The 23,470-nt window shown below is 40.4% G+C and overlaps 1 protein-coding gene across 1 annotated transcript in view; it reads right to left on the reverse strand.

Annotated features, from left to right (window-relative positions):
* Positions 1-671: 671 nt before the first annotated feature.
* CHST9 (carbohydrate sulfotransferase 9) overlaps positions 672-23,470 on the reverse strand; it is a 77,652-nt gene continuing 54,853 nt past the window's right edge. The window contains exons 3-4 of the mRNA XM_089517219.1: positions 11,092-11,129; positions 672-1,938 (exon numbers count right to left, since the gene is read on the reverse strand). Of these exons, the coding sequence (XP_089373345.1) occupies positions 838-1,938; positions 11,092-11,129 (1,139 nt within the window). The 3' untranslated portion in view covers positions 672-837. The remainder of the gene's footprint in view (positions 1,939-11,091; positions 11,130-23,470) is intronic.

Genomic DNA, 23,470 nt, shown 5'->3' on the forward strand with positions numbered 1-23,470 from the left:
ATCAACTTGTGAAGTTCAAAGATATGGGAGCCTTTAAACTAGGGACAGTTCAGTATTATTACTAACAAATAACACTAGCTATAAGCCAGTTAGGGGACATATTGGTGTGGCAAATAGCTTCTACATTAGTATCTCTGAGTGAAGAGGAATGTAGGTTAATGGGATTAATAGCAATCGATCCAGTTGCTATGCATGTGACAGTCCTGTTAGAAAACTGGCAACGTCACTGATCAGATAGGGTGAGAAAGGCAGTGATAGTAAAATATGTGTGTGTGTGTTTGGGAGGGGGGGTTGGTAATATTAAAAAAGCTGCTTGAATTAATAACCAGATTTCTAATGGGGTTCCATGTGCACACAAGAGTTGCATCAGGGCAGTTTTTGGTGCCTATTTGGAACAAATTCAGTACTTCCATCTTGATATACTATAGATGCTTAATATACACTATACACATTTTTTTAAAAAAAAGAAAGCTCATTTTTAATTGATATTTCTCAGAAGATTTTTTTTAAAAAATACATTCATGAATCATGGCAGATGAATAAATGGAAATAAGATCATGCTGTTTTAGAGCTTTTCAAATCATTATGATTTAAAGGCTTCATTTAAAGACATTCACATTAGATCTACAGACCCTAAAGTTAACGAATATAAAAGTGTTTTTCCTCCCAGACATTTCAGTGCAATTAATTTTTCTCTTCTGTTATTACTATAACATGAGCTAGAAGGTGTCACTTTAGCTTATGAAAATATCAGTAAATCAAAACATTGCCATTTAAGAAGCTATGTTTCTTCCACTCACAAGCTAAATTCTAAAATTGCTTAAGCATTCAGGCAAATCAAGCCTCTGTATATGGCACAGTATAGTTGAACATCAGATAGTCCAGATAATAGAAGTCATACATTTTCTGCCTCTCACTGTCAGGAATCTCTTCTAAGTGCTTTCTCACAACTTCTAAATTTGTCCTTTTGTCAGTGGAATGTCTGTCTTTGAAATTAGGAAATGTCAACCCTTCTGGAGCACCTATCAATCTCAAAAAATAATTAGCATCTTCTTCCACTGTTTCAAATTTGCCAATGAAATCATAACCGATAACACAAGGATAGCAAAGTTTGTTGATCTGCTCCCAGTGAGTGTCCATACCTACTGGCCGATGGGAATCTAATAAATATTGGACAAATTCTTTAAACCTGACTCCTGAGCCTGTTTTCAATGCCTCTCCGTCAGCATTAAGTCTGTATTTCTTAATAATTGCCTTGCCAAACACAGGATGGTAGTAGCTGTTTGGATGCTCAAACTTATCTCTAAATGCAGAAACTAATCTTTCCATGGGATCCCGTACAAATATAACTTTGGTGTATGTCTTTAAACGCATGTGTATTCCTTTCAAATCATAGCTGTCTAGTTTCTTCAGATGTTTTCCATAGTGCACAGCATCATGGCTAATATTAGCAGCTGATTTGGCAAGGCCACTGAGAACCATCAATACTCGTTTCCAGTTGGAACAGCCTGCCTTAGGAACTTCGCAGTACAGGAGCTTGTGTTGTTCTTCCACATATATTCTGGAAACCATGCGCATAAGATGAGTCCGAGGTCTGTGTTCTCGAAGATATTTTTTGCAGAAATTGTATAGGAAAGACCTTCGTTCCTCTTGCATTTCATCTGTGGCTTTCCAGCGATCATCTTTGATGAAATTCTTGTTCAGAGGGTGCATGGCTGGTGGTAAATTTACTTGCTTGAACTGTTTAAGCAGAAATGTAACCTTCTGCAGCTCTTCGGATATTTTGGTGGTCATAGAATCTGGGCTCTGTAGCAGAGGGCTAACATTTCCTAGATTATGTCCATTCTTAGCAACAGCTTTACTTGGTTTGCTAAGATTCCCAACAGCGATCCAATATTTTGTTCTTTCAGATTCCTCTGCCGGATAGATTTTGAAGCCCTGTTAAAAACAGACGAAGTTTAAATTTATATAGAAGCTAACTTGTTCTACTGAACTTGTTAGAACTTTTTCTAATTTGTTCTATAGAAACTAACTTGTAAGAGAATGAAAAGAGAATCAAGATGTGAAAATATGTTATGTTGTATTGTCTTGCTCCAAATAAAAATCATTCCCCAAAAAATCATCTGACAAGTGTGAACTCAACTCCAATACTTACATTTATTTACTTCATTTTATTAAAATATTTATATCCTGTCCTATAGTCAAAGATTTTAGGGAGGTATACAATAGAAACAGTTTAAAATGGTTTAAAACAGCTGGGAACAATAAAAATCAACATAAAAACTAAAAACATATTAAATAATTTCAGAAATTCAAATAAGACAGTTTCAAATCAACTGAACCAGTTAAGGCAATTAAAGTATGCACATATGCAGATTTGGATGAAATCAGTTACACCCTGAAGGTTTTAGTGAAAAGGCGTGTTTTTACTTGGCACCGGAATGATGCCAGTGGTGACACCAACTGGGCCTCGAAGGTGCAGTTTTCTACAAATGGGGTGCCACAGAGAACTACACTTGCTGCTCTTGGAAGGTCAAGCTAAGCGTGCTAATATCTGCCCCTGAACTTTCGCTAAGGAAGCCTTAAATAATCCAATTTCTCATTAAAATGAAATGAGGAGACAATTGCAGCTTGTAAAAGGTGAAATATTCTTTCCATGGGAGTGGCCAGGCCATGTAAACCTGTTGCTGAAAACAAACAAACAATCCAAACAAGTAAACAAATTGAGAAAAGCAAAACAACAAAGGCATGTAGCATTGTAAAGACATATTTTATTTGGCGTTTTTATTTGTATACTTCATTGGTGTTGCCTCCACTGGCAAATTCTCAAATACATCAGGGACCAGGAACATCTAGGAGCCCTGGTGGCGCAGTGCTTAAATGCCTGTACTGCCATCACTCACTCAAAACCACAAGGTTGCGAGTTCAATACCAGTAAAAGGGCTCAAACTTGACTCAGGCTTGCATCCTTCTGAGGTCCCTAAAATGAGTACCCAGCTTGTTGGGGCAATTAGCTTACAGTTGTAAACCGCTTAGACACTGTTAGTTCAGTATGAAGCGGTATATAAATGAAGCTGTTTGTTTTTTTGTTTAGGATCTGGGGGCTTGGATTGGCTTCCTGCAGGATACCAGAAGGCCATTCTCCCTACCCTCAGAATTTTTCTAAACCTTTTTTCAGTGTTTAAACTAAAAAGTGGGTATCATTTTTATCACATTAGTTGGACTTCCCGGCTGCTTTAGGCTGAGGAAAGACCTTTAATTAACAGGAATTAACTGGCTGTTTACTTCCAGCATAAATAGTTTTTCTTAAATTTTTATTTTTAGCAAAAGTTTAAAAATGTGGGTTTTTTTTTGGGGGGGGGGCAAAATCCAGTGTGTGGGTATGTGTGTGTGCAGTGGGGAAGGGCCAGGATCTGCAAAAATGACCAGGAGGGGTACCATGTGGCTTACAGGGTACACTTTCTTCAACCTTAATATACATCCTTGGTTTTGTAGGTATAAAAATGGTAGACAGGAATCTGAGGGAATATTTGTTACTGTTTGATATTGGCTCCCATTAAAGTAATGGTTAATATTTGTGGTCCCTGCATTCCAAAAAGACAAAAGAAGGGCTGACCTTGAGGACAAAGAAAGGAACATTTACTACCAACATTAACAATAATCCAACAAAGAAGAAAAATTCAGATTTGCTGATGAAGCAAGAATACTACATTATTATATTCAGAGCTTGAATGGTTTCAATCAGATTATATTAAGGGCTTGGCCACTGCCATACCCTCCAGCATTTCATGGATGAAAACTGAGACATGTATGGCAAAACAACATCAAGATGGCTATATTCATGAAAAAGAATTTACAAACTAGGAGAGGCTACAACAGTTTGCATTTGCCTCCACCTTCTTGGAAGAATAAGCCTCTGTTCTCTTCTCTCCTCTGCTCTCCTGTCTTCTCCTCTTCCTCTGTTGAGTTGACTAATTGCAATTACTTTTGCACAGAAATTCTTTATAGATACTCAAACTGAGGATAAAGAGGTAAAATGGGAGGAGGAGAGAGAAACTGTGCCATTTTAGAAGCAACTGAAAATATGGGATGATAGCGAATTAACTGAGACTGTCCTTGTGAAATCAGGATAGTTGGAAGGGATGCCACTGCCGGCCACTGCTGGCTGGGTGATTCTGAGGACCGCAGTCCAAGAAATAATCCTTCCAAAATCTGAATATCGAATATGATATTGTAGTGCAGTAAAATACCTCTGAACAAGAAAAGAGATGTAAAAAGCCAGGGGATAGCTATTATTGAGGGAAAATTTGAATAAGCTGGGACTCCTGACTAAAGTTCAAAGTTATCCCTGAGGGTATTGGGGAGAGGTAACAGAAAGTGACCAAAGGACTTCTAAAGCAGCTACCTGAATAGTAGAAGATATACTTGCAGCAAACAGATGTTCAACAGATGTTGAACTATTATGACAGGAGTGACTTTTTTTTTGCTAGAACAAGATCAGTGGAGCTTCTCACAAGTGCCTTAGGTAGCTTTCCCCAGGTTCAACTGACAAACACAGCAGGAGTGCCTTGAAACTGTTCCCCTCCCAGCTCTCAGAGAGAAATCATCAGTCAAGAGGGTAGCACTCAGTGGATGAGGAGTGGCATGAGAAAGACCCCAAAAGAAATTGATGTTGCAAAGCAAAGATTACATTATGCCAAGTGCTATTTCTGATATTTCATGGTTTCTGCACTTAATTTTTCTATAGTGCAAATGTTAATGATAGTACAGACATACCTTAGTCAACACAGCCCCTGACAGTGAAGCTCCTTTTTACAAAGACTTTTATTGCCTTAATTTCTCTCTCTTTTCATATAAGTATTTTGCAGACCTCAGGAAAACATATTTTTCGGACGGGTTGAAAAAGTTGGAGCATCGCTGGGCCAAGTGTATCGAGCTAAAAGGAGACTATGTTGAAAAATAAATTGCCACTTTTCCAAAATTTTCGTTTTTCTTTTGTAGGCTAAGTATTTATTGAATGACCCTCGTATACTTTGTTAACTGTGTTAAGGGGAAATGCAAGGCTGGATCAGTACTGATAAAAGGCAGCAGGCACAAACTTATTGTGGATACTGATATGCTCATAATCCAGTCCTGCTGGGCAATACAGGGGTTGTGTGGTTGGAGGGAGGAGGAAAGGTCACAACATGGGTTTTTCCTTGCACTTTTGAGAGCTAAAGTGAAAGTGCTTCACATCTTTAGTGCTAAAGTCTGATCATGTGAAGATCTGTATGTTGAGCCAAACATGCTTACAAAGTCCCTGACACCTTAGCATTAAATGTACAAATGTACAAAGAAGGGATTGATTGAATGTACTGGAGACTTGCAGTCGGGGCAAGGGGAAGTCATTTTATTGTACCAGGGCTACAGAGAAAGCCCCAGCACCTGCTTAGAACACAGACTGCTACTAAGTAGATGCCTACATCAAAGGTGGAAATCATGTGGCTTTCAGATGTGTTGAACTGCAATTCCCATCATTCCTTGCCACTGGTTATGCCAACCAGAGATTATGGGAGTTGGAGGTCAACCACATCTGGAGGACCATGTGATTCTCCCCCTCTGTCCTATATGCTCTCAGTATTTCTCCAACAATCACAAGCTGAGAATCTGCTTTATTATGTACATATTTTAGATTATGGTGATTTGCTGGAGACTAAATAACACTAGATTTGAAAATCTGTTACATATTTGTAATTTGAGAAAAGCAGAAAATTAATGCTGTAATCCTATAATGGCTACATAGAAACAATGGGCTTTACTCTCAGGCAAGTGGGTACAAAACTGCCGCCTAAGCATATCACTTAATGGCGGGTTACAGACCGCGCATTTGGGGTGGGCTGTACCCGCCCATTTTCCCGGTGTATCGGGGCCTCAGCGGCCAGAACAGCAGCCGCTGAGGCCCCGATCCGCCGCTTTTCAGGCTGTGGGGAAGAGGCAAAATGCCACTTCCCCGCAGCCTGAAAAGGGGTGTCCCTGGGGCTTCAAGCCCCAAGGACACCCTGCGGCAGCGGGGAGGAGGAGAAAGGGGCCGCTTGGCCCCTTTCTCCTTTGGTCCGCTGGGCGCAGCCGTGTGAAGGCTGCGCCCAGCGGACCAAACCAGGAAGGAGCTCCGAAACGGAGCTCCTTCTTGCTCCGCGCTAAGGGCGCACTAGATGCCCTGGCGCGGAGCGAGGACGTCACTTCCGTGCCGCCCCGTATCAAGGGAGCGCGGTCGTGACGTCCTCATGGCGGCGGCCGTGTGGAACGGCCGCCACCATTTTGTGTGCACTCCGCACGTCCTAGAGTTGGGGGCGTCCGGAAAGGATGCCCCTTTTTAACCCTAGCATGCGCGGAGCGCATACTAAAGTGCCCGTCTGTAACGGGCCTAAGTTTTCTAAATTGTATGAAGTTCTGAGGGAAGCTTTGTTTAAGAAATTTCAGTTGACAATAAACCTGCTAGCATATTGGTTATATTTTTAATTATTAAATGATGAGCAAAAATATATTACGAAGATAACTGCTGAATTTGCTGTTCAGAGTAAGGGAGTCTTATGTCAATTAAAATGTTATCACTGTGTATATGACTGCTTTCTAATGCCTTTTACAGTCGGCCCTTGGTATACGCGGGGGATCCGTTCCGGACCCCCCCGCGTATACCAAAATCTGCATATGCTCATCCCGTTGTCCCCAATGGCGGCGCGCGTGCACGTGCGCTGCCATTGGGGACAACTTCCCTCCCTCCCCTCTCCTCCCCCCTACTCTTTCCTTCCCTCCCTCCCTCCCTCCCTCCCTCCCTCCTTACTTACCTTTTCCTTCCCGGTGCTGCGTTGCTGCTGCCGCCGCCGCCGCCTCGGCCGTAGCAGGGGGAAGGCCGGGTGGGGGTTTTGGAGGCAAAGAAGCCTCCACCCTTCTGTGGCGGCGGCGGCAGCAGCAGAGGACCAGCGGCAGAGGCCTTTTCCAGGAGCAGTACCCGGCCTTTCCCCCGGCAATGGCAGCGGAGAGGAGGAGGAGGAGGAGGACGAGCGTCTGGGGCCTCTTCGGCCTCCTCTCCGCCACCGGCGCCAGCACCTCGATGCAGGGGCCGAGTGGCGGACTGGAGGCCGAAGAGGCCCCAGACGCTCGTCCTCCTCCTCCTCCTCCTCTCCGCTGCCATTGCCGGGGGAAAGGCCGGGTACTGCTCCTGGAAAAGGCCTCTGCCGCTGGTCCTCTGCTGCTGCCGCCGCCGCCGCAGAAGGGTGGAGGCTTCTTTGCCTCCAAAACCCCCACCCGGCCTTCCCCCTGCTACGGCCGAGGCGGCGGCGGCGGCAGCAGCGACGCAGCACCGGGAAGGAAAAGGTAAGTAAGGAGGGAGGGAGGGAGGGAGGGAGGGAAGGAAAGAGTTGGGGGGAGGAGAGGGGAGGGAGGGAAGTTGTCCCCAATGGCAGCGCACATGCACACGCGCCGCCATTGGGGACAACTTCCGGATTTGCCATGCGCATATGCTCAAATCCGCGCATAAGGAGGGCCGACTGTATTTTGTTCTGTTTTAATTAACCATAGTGCAAAATGTAAGCAATATGTCTTAGACTTAGATCACCCTACATGTTACTGTTATATCATATGTTTAATCAGATTGTGTGCTGCTGTTACCGATGAACTTTTATCTACAGGATCGCCTTCTCCCGTACAATCTGCCCTGAACACTGAGGTCCTCTGGAGGGGCAGTTGCTACAGCTTGCAAGAACCTGACTGGCAGCCATTACTCAGAAAACCTTCTCATCGGCCACCCCAAGACTGTGGAATGACTAGCTGGAAGAGATCCAACAGCTAAACCAGCTGTTGTAATATAAAACACATTTGAAGACCTATCTCTTCTGGCAGACCTATCCAGGCAGTTTTTAATCATGAATTTTAAAGATGAATTTTATATTTAATTATTGTCCTACATATTGAATATAACTATTTCGACATCACTATATGCTATTCTCCTTTAGGGACAAGAAGGTGTGTGTGTTTTGAAAACTTATTGATGTCTGAATTCTTGAGCAACCATTTGTTGCTGTGTTCCTTCAAGTCATTTTTGACCAATGGTAACCCCAGGGTAAACCTATATTGGGGTTTCTTGATGAGATTTGTTCAGAGGGGTTTTTCCTTTGCCTTCCTCTGAGGCTTAGAGAATATAACTTGTCCAAAGACACCCAGTGGGTTTCCATGGCCGAACAAGGATTTGAACTCTGGTTTCCAGAATCCAGCACTCAAACCACTACACCGTACTGGCCATCACTGCTAATATTCATATAGAGCAAACTGGGCTCTGTTAAATGCTTTGTCTTATATAATCTACTGATGAGCAGGAGAAAGACAAAAAATAAACTAAAAAAGGTATCTTGGTGCCTATTTATATTGATGCAAGCGACAGGTGTTGGATTCTATTTTAATGCTTTCTATATAAACAGAAAAACAAATTGGAAGCCAGTAGTGATTCTCTGATACTCATGCTCATCTCTGGAAACCGCTTTTAGACCCCTGAAGGGGAAAGCTGGGTACTTAAAGAAACCAGCAACAATCAAATGTCAGGACATAAGAAAGTTGCCTCATAACAGCCAGACCATTTCTTCAACTAACTGTCCAGGTATCCTTATCCAAAATGCCTGGGATTTTGGAATATTTGCATATGCATAATGAGATATCTTGGAGATGAGACCCAGGATCTAGTGTAGCCAGTCCAAGAAGTGGTCCTAGGGCAGCAATGGAGGCAGTGCCAGGTATGCATTTTTCAGGTTTCTCCACCTTCAGAGAGCCCACCAGCTGTCCAATTCTGTCTTGCAAATGAACAAGCGGGAGCACAACATTTATGATCTTTAAGGCAGAAATCGGTGGCTGGTGGGCTCTCCAGAGGCATCATATAAGATCAAGTCTGGTTGTGGAATCATGTCAATGAACAAAAGATTTGGATTTTGGAGGATTTCAGTTTTTTAGATTAGGGATGCTCAAGCTGTATAACCAGCTCTGCCCAGATATGCTGGGGTGCGTATTAGGATCTTCTGCATGAAAACAAATAGGCTATATGTGAGCTATGACCTCATTCCCACTTACAGATAAATCAATAGATCAATGAATCAATTTGATAGCAGAGTGCGGTTCCCACTACATTTGTCCCGATCGCATTCCCCCCCTCTAAATAATCCACTTGTGGTTCACATTCATGGATGAATTCATTAAAAATGGACTCGCTCCAGCCGGCTGAAGAGCAAATTTAAATTGATTCCAATCTGCTTCTGGTTCACACTTGCAGAATCGATTTATCAAAAAAGACGCGGAAAACATAAGCATCAAAAGGACGCAGGTTAAATGAGTCTACCACATGGCCCCCCTCTCAGAATTGCTTCAGCGATTCAGTTTAAGCGGGAACCAGGGTCTTTTGAATCGGTTCAAATCAATATGCGATCCGGTTTAAAAGGTAGTGGGAATGAGGCCTAAGTTTCAGAAATAAAATCTGAAAAAATACCTCTTCATGAAATGAGGAACTATGCCTAATCCAGTTCAACAAAATGATCTGTGTAGGCAGTAGGGCAGAGAAGAAGGGTAGGCAAGTTCCACCATGTCTAGACTCTGAAGCAAATGAGAGGCCCGCCCTCTCTCCCAACTGCTGCTGCCCTTGCCTCAGAGGGAGAGAAGAAGAGGCAGGTCTGCTGGAGTTATTCCTCTCTCCCACTGCCATTCCCTTTTCCTTGTGTATCATGGTGTTTTATTTAGATCGGAAACCTGGGAACAGGGTAATAATTTGTAAATGTCTTTGTGAGCCTTTGTAGCTGAAGAGTAGGGCATAAACAAATTAAATAAATAAATAGTCTGCACAAAAGGAAATTCATATTTAATTGCATTTGCCAGTTCTTGTTAAACTACTGATTAGCTTCTCTATTGTCTTTCCATCTAGAATGAAAACAGTATGTGAAGATTGAGGAATCCCGAATCTTTGCCAGCCAACTCATAGTACTAAATTAGGGCTAGGCTCCATGAAGTTTTAAGAGAATTCATTCTATTCCTTCCTGCTGATATACATACTTATTTAAGTGCATGAAGCTCTTGGGCCGAATTTAGAGAAAGCTAGCGACAATTAGGTCTCACTGAATTTAACAAGGCAAGCTATTTGCAACTAATTTAAGCCCCATCAATTTCAATGGATAAAGACCATGGATAGGGACCATTTTGTTCTGTAACATTGCAGATCCCATGGTTCAAAATACTCAGTGAGAAACATGCAGAAGCAACTAACCCAACCCAACAATTTCAGCAAGGGTCTTCTTGTCTCTAAGCCCATATGGTCAATATTAAAAAAGTGGAAATGGAATAATTCCAGCTTTGAAATAATAAACAAATCAGAAAACCTTTTGTTTTGAGAAACTCTAAATTAATTTGTTTTACCCGACATTTTCAACCAAAATAGTGGCACTGCTATTAATAAATCCAGTATCCAGTGGTGACATTCTGCTAATGCAAATAATGGGCACATGGGCACTAGTTCTGAACTATGTGGAAGACTGGAATCCAATACCGTTTCCAGTTATGCAAGTGGTTGGACAACCCATTATGAAGCGAGTTACACAAATGTGTCCATTGACCACAAGAATAAAGGCATTATGTTCATATAGGTGGAAAAATCTATAGCATTTTTAAGCAAGTTACCTGCTAAAGTTACCTTGGATTTAGATCTAAATGTTTCAAAAATTGTTCTAATTGAGGGAAAAAATACCTAGGTTTTCAGACACTTCCTGTGTTACATATAGTTCTGTCCCTATAAGTGAACCCCATCTCCAGTCTTCTAATTGATTCCTTCTGGTCCCTTCTCTGGACTAGATAGGATTGCTTCTCTACTGCCTATTTTCATCCAAAATGTTTGGTGTTCCCACTTTTATTTTTTAACTGGGGTTGTTTAATTTGTGTGTGCATCTTTTAAGATAAGGAAAGTTGTATATGCAAAGAAAAACATGTCTCTATATACATTCCCAAATGGATTTTGTCCTAAATGTTCAATCCATGCTCAATCATCTTAAGAACTGTGCAATTCAAAGAAAGGTAAAATCATTAAAATACCTGATTAATTGTTTGCGATTGTAATTTTTCTTCAGAAACTGAAAGAGAAAATTAAAAATAACCATTAGTGCACATCACTGTTAATGGTTAGGAAAAAACGCTGTCAAACAAAGTATAAGAGTATTGCAAAAAAACATCCAAATTATACCGACATTTTGGAATAAGGTTTCCAGCCTCTACTGAATGTTAAAATACTGTTTGAATATGGGATTGGATCTGGGATAATATAGTTGAATTTAGTTCTCACTGAACTCAATTGAACTTAAGTCACAACCAATTTGCCTGGCTGATTTTAGCAAGACCTAAGTTCAACGAACTTGGCTCCAATTCATGGTCAGTCTATGAGAACAGTCAAGCTGTAATTGTGAGCAATGCTAAGTAGCCCTTAAAATATCCATTCAATTATAGTAAGAAAAATAATAAAGCAATTAGACTTAATATTTATAGGAGACCCGTCCCTGACCACTTTTGACAATCATCATTCTGCACTCTGTATAGACTCCTTTAAAAACTCTTCCTTGAGGATTAAAGTATATTATTAAATACAAAATAATAATAATAATAATAATAATAATAATAATTCATTTATATTTTCCCACCTCTCCTGAATGGTTCGAGGTGGGATTACAACCCATAAAATACATATAAGAACACATCAATGAAATACATTAAAAATAATTACATTAAAACTAGCTCATCGTCATACAGCAATACAATACAATTATACAGTGATCAGAAAGTGGAACAGTATTTCTTACATGAGGTCAAGTGGGTAAGCTTGCCGGAAGAGATCTGTCTTAAGTGCCCTCTTGAAGGCTTCCAAGGAGGCAATAAAATGGATCTCTTCCAGGAGACTATTCCATAATTTTGGAGCAGCCGCAGTGAAAGCTCTTTGGGAAGTCATTACAAATCTGGTTGGTTGATGTTCTAATAGATTCTTCCCAGTTGTTCTGAGATTGCGAGGCGTTCCCGCAAGTAACTCGGATCCAAGCCATGTAGGGCTTCAAAGGTAATGACCAACACCTTGTATTGCGACTGGAAGCTAATTGGCAGCCAACTAAGAGATTTTAAAACAGGTGTTATGTAGTCAAACCTGGATGAACTGGTAACCAATCTAGCTGCCGCATTTTGAACCTATTGAAGCTTCCGAACTTGGTACAAGGGTAGCCCCATGTAGAGCGTGTTACAGAAATCAAAATGAGAGATTACCAGTGCATGTACCACTGCTTGAAGGTCCTTTTGGTCTAGGTAGGGATGCAGTTGGCATATCAACCAAAGTTGGTACCTAGCACTCCTGGCCATCGCTTCCACTTGAGATAATTGTAGAGATGAATCCAGGAATACTCTTCAACTGCGAACTTCATCCTTTAGGGGAAGTGTGACCCCGTCCAGGACTGGTAGACAAATCTCCTTCCCCAGACTTGAGGTACCTTTCTCAAGTACCTCTGTTTTTTTCTGGATTCAGCTTGAGTTTGTTTTCCCTCATCCAGCCCATTACTGACCCAAGACAGGCATCCAGAGGAGAGATGCCATTCTTAATCTCTACTGTAGTTGGGGTCATAAGGAAGTAGATTTGGGTGTCATCAGCATACTGATAACACCACGTCCCATGTCTCCGGATGATCTCACCCAGCGGCTTCATGTAAATGTTAAATGGCATGGGGGACAGGATGGCGCCCTGAGGGACACCAGATATCAGCTCTCTTTTTGAAGAGCAGCTGTCCCCTAGCATCACCATCTGGAATCTGCCCGAGAGGTAGGAATGGAACCACTGGAGTGCAGTGTCTCCAATACCTAACTCCCTCAGGTGTTCCAGAAGGATATCATGGTCTATAGTATCGAAGCCCACTGAGATGTCCAAGAGCACCAACAGGGTCACACTACCCTATTGATGCCCAGACGGAGATCACTGACTAAGGCCACCATGGCAGTCTCAACTCCGTATCCTGCCCTGAAGCTGGTTTGAAATGCTATGACTACCAATTGCACAGTATTTAACATTTTACAACGTAAGGAATTTTCACAAAGGGCATTCTCTAAACAAGCCATATCTTAACCATTGCATTCCTCTTTCAATAGAGGATGCTCCCAGAAGCTGGCTTTTGCAGTCGAAGCAGACACAAAATAAGTTTTTTTTAGCCATTTACTGTAAAGAGTGAAGTCATGAAACATTTCCTCTGCTGAAGTGTTGATATGAGCTGTAATTGAGCCTTTTATAGGAAAGGAGATTTAATTGTATATTCTTTTACAACTTATATTTCAACAACAATAATAGAAAATGTCTGTGCCTCATTTGAGGCAGGTAAGATAGGAAAATGTTTTGACAGAGATAAGGATCTTGTTCTTCTAATCAGAAATGACAAGAGAAAGCCAGCAGGGTCACTTAGAAGAAGTAAGTTAGAGCTAGACTAAAATCCTTTGTTCCCCTATTACACAGTTTAAAAGAAGGTAGAACACACTGAAAATTAAGGCAACAAAGGGATATTTTTGGCTTTTCATGTGCACTACATTACCCTCACTACTGAAAGACTTTCACGTCGTTTGTGGGAATTTCAGTCGAACTTCATCAATCACAGATTTCTGGGGCAAGGATGTGTGGATGGCACTCCCTTTACTGCTTGTCAGTGTCACAATTTGTGTAGCTAGAGGGACTGCTGTGGAGCCACATGAGGCAAACTATCAAACTGGCAGGTTTAAAGACATTGACAAATGCTCTCACTTTTGTTCTTGTTCAAATATAGAAGGTTGAAGATTTGCTTTCCTGTTTACAGAACTGCAGTTTGTCTTTGCAAGGAGACAAATAGACTTATCAAATAGAAAGGGGGGGGGGGAGGATAGAAATATGTATTTTCCCCATCTGATTCAAAGGTGCTAACCTCTTCATAAGGTGTAATGTCATTACATTTGTGGCTACCTCCATTTTTTGAGCATGTGCTATTCAAATATATTGCTGTTGTGATACCATCATAGGGAACTGTGAAATTAACATCCCTTCCACAGGGTTCCCTATGTCTGTTGATATCTCAGTTCTTTGTGCATTTACCTAATCAGATGATATTTGCCATAAATCTCTCTGCCCTCAAGAAATGCCTTGTTATTCTGGCAGAAGCTGAAGATTTCTGACTACATGCCTCTGTGCACTTAGGAAAAAACAGCCTATATGCACTTTGTACACACACTGGAGCAAGTCATCACTATATTCAAACCTACATATTCAATATCTCTATACGTGATAAGGTCTTCTCCAATACTTCCCATATGGGTGGGGAAAAATTGGCACTAGCTCTGGCCAGTGCAAACAGATAACCCACTGCCTAACCACAGTGGAACAGCTTTGCATACACAAGATGCTAGGTTCACTTCCTGGATCCCTTTCTAGTGTAGAAAGATCTCTGCTTGGAGAACTACTGTCAATAAATAAACAAATAAGTATTATTATTATTATTATTATTATTATTATTATTATTATTATTATTACGTTAGATAGTATTGTAAGAGATGGGTGAATAGCCCCATGCAGTAAGACAATAAGTGACTCCTTCTTTGAAATATATGAGCTTCAGTTTGGTGTAGTGCTTAGAAAATCAGACAAGAAATGCCAAGATGTTAAATTTCCAAGTCAGCTGTGAAGTTCATTGGTTTATCTTGGGTGCATTTGCACTGCAGAAATAACACAGATCGATACCAATTTAAGTGCTTAGCTCTGTCCTATGGAATCCTAGGATTTATCATTGTACAAGAACTTTAGCCTTCTCTGCCAAAGAGTATTGGTGTTCACAAAACTACAAATCCCAGGACTGTGTAGGCTGGAATCATGGCAGTTAAAGTGGTGTCAAACTGAATTATTTCTACAGTATGGACGCACTCCTTGTGATAACACTACCTCCCACTCTACCCTACAAGTCATCAGATTGTGACACAGATAAAAGCTGAGGGGAAGACTCAGAACTTATAAAACGCTGTTTTTTGTTCAGAAAGAAATAACCTAATGACAAGGAGTGGTGGTTAAAAAAAGTGAAAGTTTTTTTTTATTTAAACCCAATTTTCTATATAGAATCACATACATAATGGCTTTCTATTGTTAGCCATGAAACATAACATGAGCATGCAGCCATAATTGTTCTCTGAATTACAGAGGGCTTGAAATTTGGATTTAAGTTTCCAAGTCACTTATTTCCAAGTCAGTTGTTTAGAATCATAACATAAGTAACTATTCTGGTACAGGTAGACTTTAAAGTGAAAACTTGTCTAATGATCTTTTACAATAACTATCTTCCTAAAAATAAATAAAAAAATAAAAACCAAGATAACTTACTGCTTTAAGCTATGACAGAGGATTGACTCTTTATGGTAATTACTTCCTGCATAATGGTGTACTGTTTTGTTTTGTAGATACAAGTGTTACTTTTGCTTGGAGAAGGAAAATTAAACATTATTTAGGCAGACTTTCAGTAGAGAGTGCTGTGTTCACTGAGAACCTCATTGTGACAATTGAAATCACATCCTGAGGCTAATTTTTTTTAAAAAAACAACCAAATAAGGCTCCTTCTCTTGCTATTTTTGTTTTTAGTAATAAAAGATTGAGGAGTGTGTGTTTTAAGCATCCTTTAATGATGTACAAAATGCTAGGAAAGACCAATGTTTGCAATCTCTAGTTGGATCAACTCGTATTTTGCTCAAAGGTTTGTGGACTTTGAATACTGATGCTTTCCTGCTTCCCAGTACATTTGTTTTTAGGCTATTTTGATTCACTTTAAAGGAATTTTAATAACTTTGTGTTGACAGCATAGACAGCTGGGGCTGAGAATTAAAGAAAAACTCACTTGCTGATGGAGGAAGGAAGTGACATCAATGAGTTTCTAAAGACAGCCCAGAGGGGAAACTGAGCTTGTGCATGTGGCCTCCCATTCCACTTATTTACAGAGATGGCTACAAATGCAAATTGGATTATCAAATTTATGGTACCTACCTCAAACTAACAATGAAACAACAGAATTCTAGTAAGACATTTGGCAATTTCATTGGCAAAAAGGTCAGTACCCTGAAGCTTTCTTACCAAGGGGAGTTTCTTCAGAATATTTCTATTGACACCATTATCAAAGTTCTTCCTAATGTTTAGCTGAATCTCTTTTCCTGTAGTTTGAATGCATTGCTCTGGGCCCCATTTTCTGGAGCTGCAGAAAACAAACTTGCTCCATCCTCAGTATGACACCCCTTCAACCATTTAAACAGGACTATCATGTCCCCTCTTAACCGTCTCTTCTCCAGGCTAAACATACCCAGCTCCCTAAGTCTCTTCACACAGGGCATGGTTTCCAGCCCTTTCACCATTTTGGTCGGCCTTCTCTGGACATGCTCCAACTTGTCTAAATCCTTTTTAAATTGTGGTACCCAGAACACAGTATTCCAGGTGAAGCCTGACCAAGGCAGGTGTTGTTTGCACCTATACTGCTTTGAAAGCATTTACTCATTACACTGAAGTCTGAATAGAATAATAGAAAATTATGAGTTGGAAGAGATCCCAAGGGCCACCCAGTCCAACCCCCTGCCATGCAGGAATACACAGTCAAAGCACTCCCAGCAGATGGCCATCCAGCCTAAGTTTAAAAACCTTCAAGAAAGGAGACTCCACCACAGTCCAAGGCAGCATATTCCACTGACAAACAGCTCTTATGATCAGGAAAATCTTCCTTATGTTTTGGTGGAATCTCTTTTCTTGTAGTTTAAATCCACTGCTATGTGTCCTTGTCTCTGAAGAAGCAGAAAACGAGCTTGCTCCATCCTCAGTTTGACACTCTTTCAAATATTTAATCATGGCTATCATGTCACCTCTTAGCCGTTTCTTTTCCAGGCTAAACATAGCCAGCTCCCTAAGCAGATTGCGATAGGGCATGACTTCCAGTCCTCCCAGAATAGTAAGAGTAGCCTTGAGTAATGGTTTCTTTGCCTTTGGGCAAGGGTTTCATTTTAATATATTTTTATTTTTATTATTGTTTTGGTTAAGGAGTATATAAGCTGGGAGACCAAGGAATCTCTTCACCTCACTAAACAGTGAACCATTATTAACTGGTCAATTTTTTCTTCTTCATTGCAATATACTTTTCAAAAAAAGAGAAAACTTTGTTTAAGCATGCCACCTCTGCAAATGTTTTAGAATGCATCATAGCCTCATCATGTTTATTAACAAAACCTTGTGTTCTAATTGTACAACTGGGTATGATGAGAAGGTCCCACAATACAGTAATTACTTTTTCTTTAATATTGCATAATCCAAGCAAACTGTCATAGTGCCAATTCACCAGTTATGCTGGCAGTGTTAAACATAAAAATGGACCCTAAGTTGATACTGATTGGACCAAATGAAGGAAGGTTGGACATTCTAGAGCAACTGATTTCTCACCGCATTCTATGTCCTTCCCTGGCTAATTTTTGGTGATTACTTTTGATATGAAAACAGTCCTTTAATTGTCAGTCTCTAATAAGGATGCAGAGCTGTTCCTAGGAGGTTCAAAGAACCCTGGGAACATAAACATTTGCAGAAGCTAATGCAGCCAAATATCTTGTGCCCACTATCACGTGTCCACTCTGAGCTTCTGACTAATGAAGTCATTATAAATAATACAAACAAGGACAAAATAAGATGTTCTCTTCAGTCTGACAAAGAGGATCTCTTGTGAATACAATTTAGGAGTACACATTCATTAATGCTTCTGGGAATGAAAAAGGAAAACTGAAATTTGAGCCAAAATTCACACTGGCTTCCAGTTTGTTTAAACAGAATAACATTCAAACATAGTTTATATGTACATAAATCAAGAGAGCTGACATATTATTGTGTCTAAGAGACTGAGCTGTGAGTGATAAGTTGCATCCAACAATAGGCCAGCAGAAAAAATGCCCAGGAGGGTTGGGTTCTGCCAGCAGTTGTCCAAGTGCTGGAGGAAGTAGTAGTACATCAATGGTAGCTGAAGAAACACCAATCCTAACAAAGTTACCATGAATGTGCAGTTGCTTGTGGAATCAGAATCAAATTTCATCACCAAAATGGATTTGACACCTATGTGAGAATGAAAATGGGATTTGCATGAGACATGGAGGCTTTGTAGTAGCCATATAACACTGTTGGATAGAATCCAGGACATTTTTGAGTTGCATCAATTCACTAGATACCTTTCGATCATCCATTCCAGTCTTACCCCCCCCCCCTCCTAATTTACAAGATACAGTTCTTGATATCCACAGGCTTGCTATCCACGGAGCTGCCACTGAAGACAATGAGATCTTGAAGTCTCATAGAATTTGGCATTGAACCGAACAGAACTGAACCCCTGTGGATATGAAGGGCGACTGTATATTGAATAAGATGCCTGGTATACATGTAGTTATGTATTTTCATTCATATGTTATATAGTATACTGTTTGAGCATATGCTTTAAAGATGATTAGTGGTATTGCTGTTAACTGTGTGGTGAGAAAGCACCTAATTTCTTAATTTTAACTCTCTTGAAGAAATTGTTCTATATACCTAGATACTGAATGCATGAGTAATCTGAATTATGTTTGTCATAGAGATTATGTTTTAATTTGGGGGGCTTGTGGGATGATTTTAATTCAGTGTCATAATGTGTCTTGCAGATCACTCAAAAAGAGTAGAAAATTAATTTTTGAAAAGCAAAAACACATTCTAGGGCATGGTGGGCAACTGCAGTGGTTTGGGGGATGGATTTGCTGCATCTGAAATGTTCTGGAGGATGCATAGAAAATGAAAACCCAGAAGTAGTCATATGTCCATTTCTGGCTTTGAAAAAAAAATCAAAATGGTAAACAGTGCATGGGTAGGGGGAGAACCTATACAAAAACTGAATTGCCACTTCTGGAAATTTCCAAAAGAGGCAATTCACCTCCTTTTTTGGACCAAACAGGGCAGTCCTGGGAGTATGAAAAGACTGAGGTTTATAAGAATGGCTATAAGGCCCCTCTCCCACCCTTCTACTTGAGTAATAAATTTAATTAGGGACATTTTTCTTGGCTTTTCATGCTACATAATTATAATACTTTGTTCCACTTTAACGGCCATGGCTGCATCTCTTGGATTTCTGGGGTTCTAATTTGGTAAGACACTAGAGCTCTTTGGCTGAGGATTCTGAATGCATCACCCAGGAATCTATATGATGGCATGGCACTTAACCTGGAATTCTAATCATAGTGTGGAAGACCAAAACATTCCAATCTGATCAGCAGGAGATTGTGGTTCTCTGACCCCAAGGACAAACTTCCATTGCAGTAGCATGTGCTGTCTAAACCGTGGTTGTATAAGTGTCCCCCCCAATGAATGATACCTGTGAAATCAGAACTAGCAAACAGCACAAATGTGTTCCTTCATTCCTTCTGTCTTCAGGCCATTTGGTGATTATCTGTAGAGGCCTGTTTTAATTCATGGAGGGGTTGAGTGCTTTCCTCGATACTAAAATGTAGAAATGTTCATGTACTCTTTAAAAAGAATGACCTCAGTCTAAACTTTTCCTGCTTCCTTCACTAATGCCTTGCTATTCTAGGAACTCTGTAGTTCCTTAGACCTTACATACCATGCATTTCTTCCCATATGCCCTGCAATTATAAAGAGAAGCAATTAAAAATGCCTTTCATATTCTGTTCACTGACCAAATGATTCTTTTAAACTTCCCCCTGATCAAAATTCTCCAGACAGTGTACAGTCCATTAAAAATACAAAATACATCAGTTAAAAAACACAGTGAAAAAAGAAGTAACATGCCTTCTTAGAGAATCATTATGTTAATGCTATTTAATTTATTATCTAGAAAAGCTGATTATTATTATTTCATGTAAACTCTACTTTTCCTTCAGCACTGGTACTTGAAGTGACAAAATGTGACAAAATTGCAAAGGTTAGTGAGAAAACCAGCCATTATAATTAATAACAATAAAAATAAACTTCATAAAAGTGAATAAACATGGACCCAGACTGCACACTTGTTGAAGCCCACATTGAGCTTTAACTGGTTTGAGATTAGATTTGTAGGAAAACAGCAAGCTAACATAAATAAGTCTCCTAATTAATGCCTTAACAAGCAGGCACTAAATATTCAGTCCAGTGAATAGGAGATAAAAATGCTTTCTTCTCTACAGTTCCACCGAATTTTTTTTTTTCTAATGAAGGAGCAGTCTATAAAGCATCTTATTTGTAGAGAAATATGGCTTATTGCTGGAAAGTGGAAGCAAACTAATTTGGACCATCATCTTTAGATCTATTTATTTATAATGCAAGAATTTAAATGATAATGATTGGACCAACACCTTACAAAGACCTTCAGACGTCACATGCTGCCAGAGGAAGGGAATAATTTTATCTGCATTTTGCATAGTTGGATTATGACCTTTCAAGGTTTGTATTTAGATCCCAGCTGCATTTATTGGAAATAATTTGTTAAAGGTCACTCATGAATGAGAACACTAGTTTTTATATATGCAGGATATCAAGCTGGTACTGCTTTACATCCTAAAGTTCAAAAGGAATAAGGAAGAAGATGATAATTACAACAGATGTCTGTTCTTTGGGGGAAAATAACTTGTGAAAAATTGAGAATTTATATTCAAGAAGAGTACTTAAAAAAATAGTGTGGAAAACACACTTCAGGAGAACTGCATATTTGGTGATGCTCCACCCCTCCCTATTTCCATATCTCATGGTTAACACCTCAAGCTCATGCTGAAAGGCTCTCCCTCAATTATTACTCCTTGCAGTTTTTGACAGTCAGGCAGTCTAACCAAGGAAAGATTTGCCACAGTTTAGACCCTGAATTGGACTTGACCCATTTAGAGAATTTCTTCCTAGTAAATTGGTTGTTTTCTCCCTTCAGATCTTGATCCAGCTTCCATAGCTCAACAGATGAGTATACACTACACAAGCAGAATCCTCCAGATTCAGTCCCTACTCCATGGATAACCGGCAGGTATCTTGGACTATAACTCCTATAGCCCATGGGACAACACAGCCAACAATGAGGAACTATGGGATCTGTAGTGTAAAATCCCTAGGGGACACCAAGTTCTCTGCTGCCTCTGTGAAACCAATCAAGGCAGTGTACAGACCAATGTTTCTCAATGTTTCTTTGCAGGGCTTCCCTGAGACCTGAAAATTACTTCAAGGTTTCCTCGAAATTAAAAAGATTGGGAACAGACATACCATATAGACTAGAGTAGTGGTTCCCAAACTTTGGTCCTCCAGATGTTTGCGACTTCAGCTCCCAGAATTCCTGATAGTTGGCCAAACTGGCTAGGGCTTCTGAGAACTGAAGTCCAAAACACCTGAAGTTTGGGTAACACTGGAATATAGTGATATTCCAGGTAACAAAGTCTCTGATAGCAAAGCTCCTTTTTTAAAAATGAAGTCTTTTCATACTGGTCCAGCCTCTTTTACTGCAACTACTTTTTGCAGTTAACAAAGCAATAACGCTTCAGATGGGAAAGAATGGAGTTCTACTCTAGTCCATCCTACTTAGCCATGTGTGCCTGCCTAGGTAAGGTAAACAACAGCAGCCTCCAGAATCCCATAATGAACATGTGCAAATAGGAAAACCTAAAGAAAAGTTACCCCCAGCATATTAAAAAAGTTTTGGTCTGAAAGTCTGACCTCCAAAATGGAAATAGTAAGAAAAATTGAGGTTGTTGAAAGAAAGGTTATTTCTAGGTGCATTTTGACTAAAGTTTTCAAGTGATCTCTAAAATGTTCAATTTCTTTGTGTATTTATGCAAGGCTTACTTGACCTAGTTATTTCATTTCATGTGAAACATATATTGTTAGTTTTGAATTAAAAGTTTGCTAAAACATATTCAATTTGTATTCTCTTTTGCAGTGTAGGAAGCTATCCCTGTTTTCCCCAAATCCTTTCTTCCTCTGGTCTCAAATTTTCTACTAAAGAACTAATGCCCAGGAGCGCATCAACTTTGTAAACTGAGGTATACATGTATTTAAAAAAAAATAAAAATCATAGCAGGGCACTAAAAACAACATTAGAATCAGAGCAAGGGAGCTAGTTGCCTCTGTGCCAGTAGAATGGTGAGTCTGCTCTGGTGCTAATGCACCCTGGACAGTTCTTTTACAGTTCCAAACTAAAACACAGAGTAGCGTTACTGCCCCACTGACATGGAAGCTACTAGCCACCACTGAATCCATGATAACAATTGTAAAAGTTAGATTGAAAAGATGCTAAAGAAGGGTATCTTTAATGTTGTTGTACGCCTTCAAGTCGTTTTCAATTTACTGCAAATGTAAGGTGAACTTATCTGTGGGTTTTATGAGGCTGACTTGGCCAAAGTCACCCAGTGGGTTTCCATGACTGAATGGGGATTTGAACCCTGGCCTACTGAGTCTTAGTCAGACACTCAAACCATTATGCCACGCTCTAATGACACAAGTTAAAGGGGCTTCCCAAGGAAAACAGCTACCATATCTCTGGAATTCTTGTTTTCAAAGGGAGCTTGACATTTTTATAATAAACATCTGGAGTCCAGAATAATATCTGCTTCATCCTTCAGGCGTTTAATTGCTATCCTCTTGCTTTTCCTATCAGTTCTATCATTGGTTTTTATAGTGGGCCCTTGGCATCCACTGTAGCTTGGTTCTAGGACCCCCTCCCCCACAGCTATTAAAACCTATGGATGCCCAAGTCCATTATATACAATGATGTAGTAAAATGGTGTCCCTTATACAACATGGCAAAATCAAGGTTTTTTCTTTTTAATAAAAATAAATAATAAAAATTTTATTTGTATACCGCCCTTCCAATGATCAGGGCGGTGAACAACAGGTTAATAATACAGTACAATACAATACATATTAAAATACAGTACACTACACAACACTACTAAAAACAGTATTAAACCCCATCAGCCAGCAGCCATTGCTGTCGGAGGGGGGAGGACTAGCTGGAACTTGATTCAGGGAATGCTAATTGGAATAGGAAGGTTTTTAACTCCCTCCTGAACTGGGCCAGGGAGGTGGCCGAGCGGAGCTCTATGGGCAGCGTATTCCAGAGGGCCGGGGCGGCGATGGAATATGACCTCCTCATTGTGGAGGCTAGTCTAGCCCCTGGAACCCTCAGTAGTTGCTGCCCAGATGTTCTGAGGGTGCGGGACGGAATGTATGGAGAGAGGCGGTTCTCCAGGTATCCTGGGCCCAGGCCATATAGGGCTTTATAGGTTATTACCAACACCTTGTATTGTGCCCGGAAGCGAATGGGCAGCCAGTGCAGATCTTTAAGTACAGGTGTAATATGACTGGCCCTGGAAGTGCCAGTGACCAGTCTGGCTGCCATATTCTGTACCATCTGTAGCTTCCGGGTGTGGTACAAGGGTTGCC

Source organism: Sceloporus occidentalis, unplaced genomic scaffold (genome assembly GCF_023333645.1).
Source record: "Sceloporus occidentalis isolate IW3139 unplaced genomic scaffold, rSceOcc1.0.p SCAF_3, whole genome shotgun sequence".
NCBI classification, from domain to species: domain Eukaryota; kingdom Metazoa; phylum Chordata; class Lepidosauria; order Squamata; family Phrynosomatidae; genus Sceloporus; species Sceloporus occidentalis.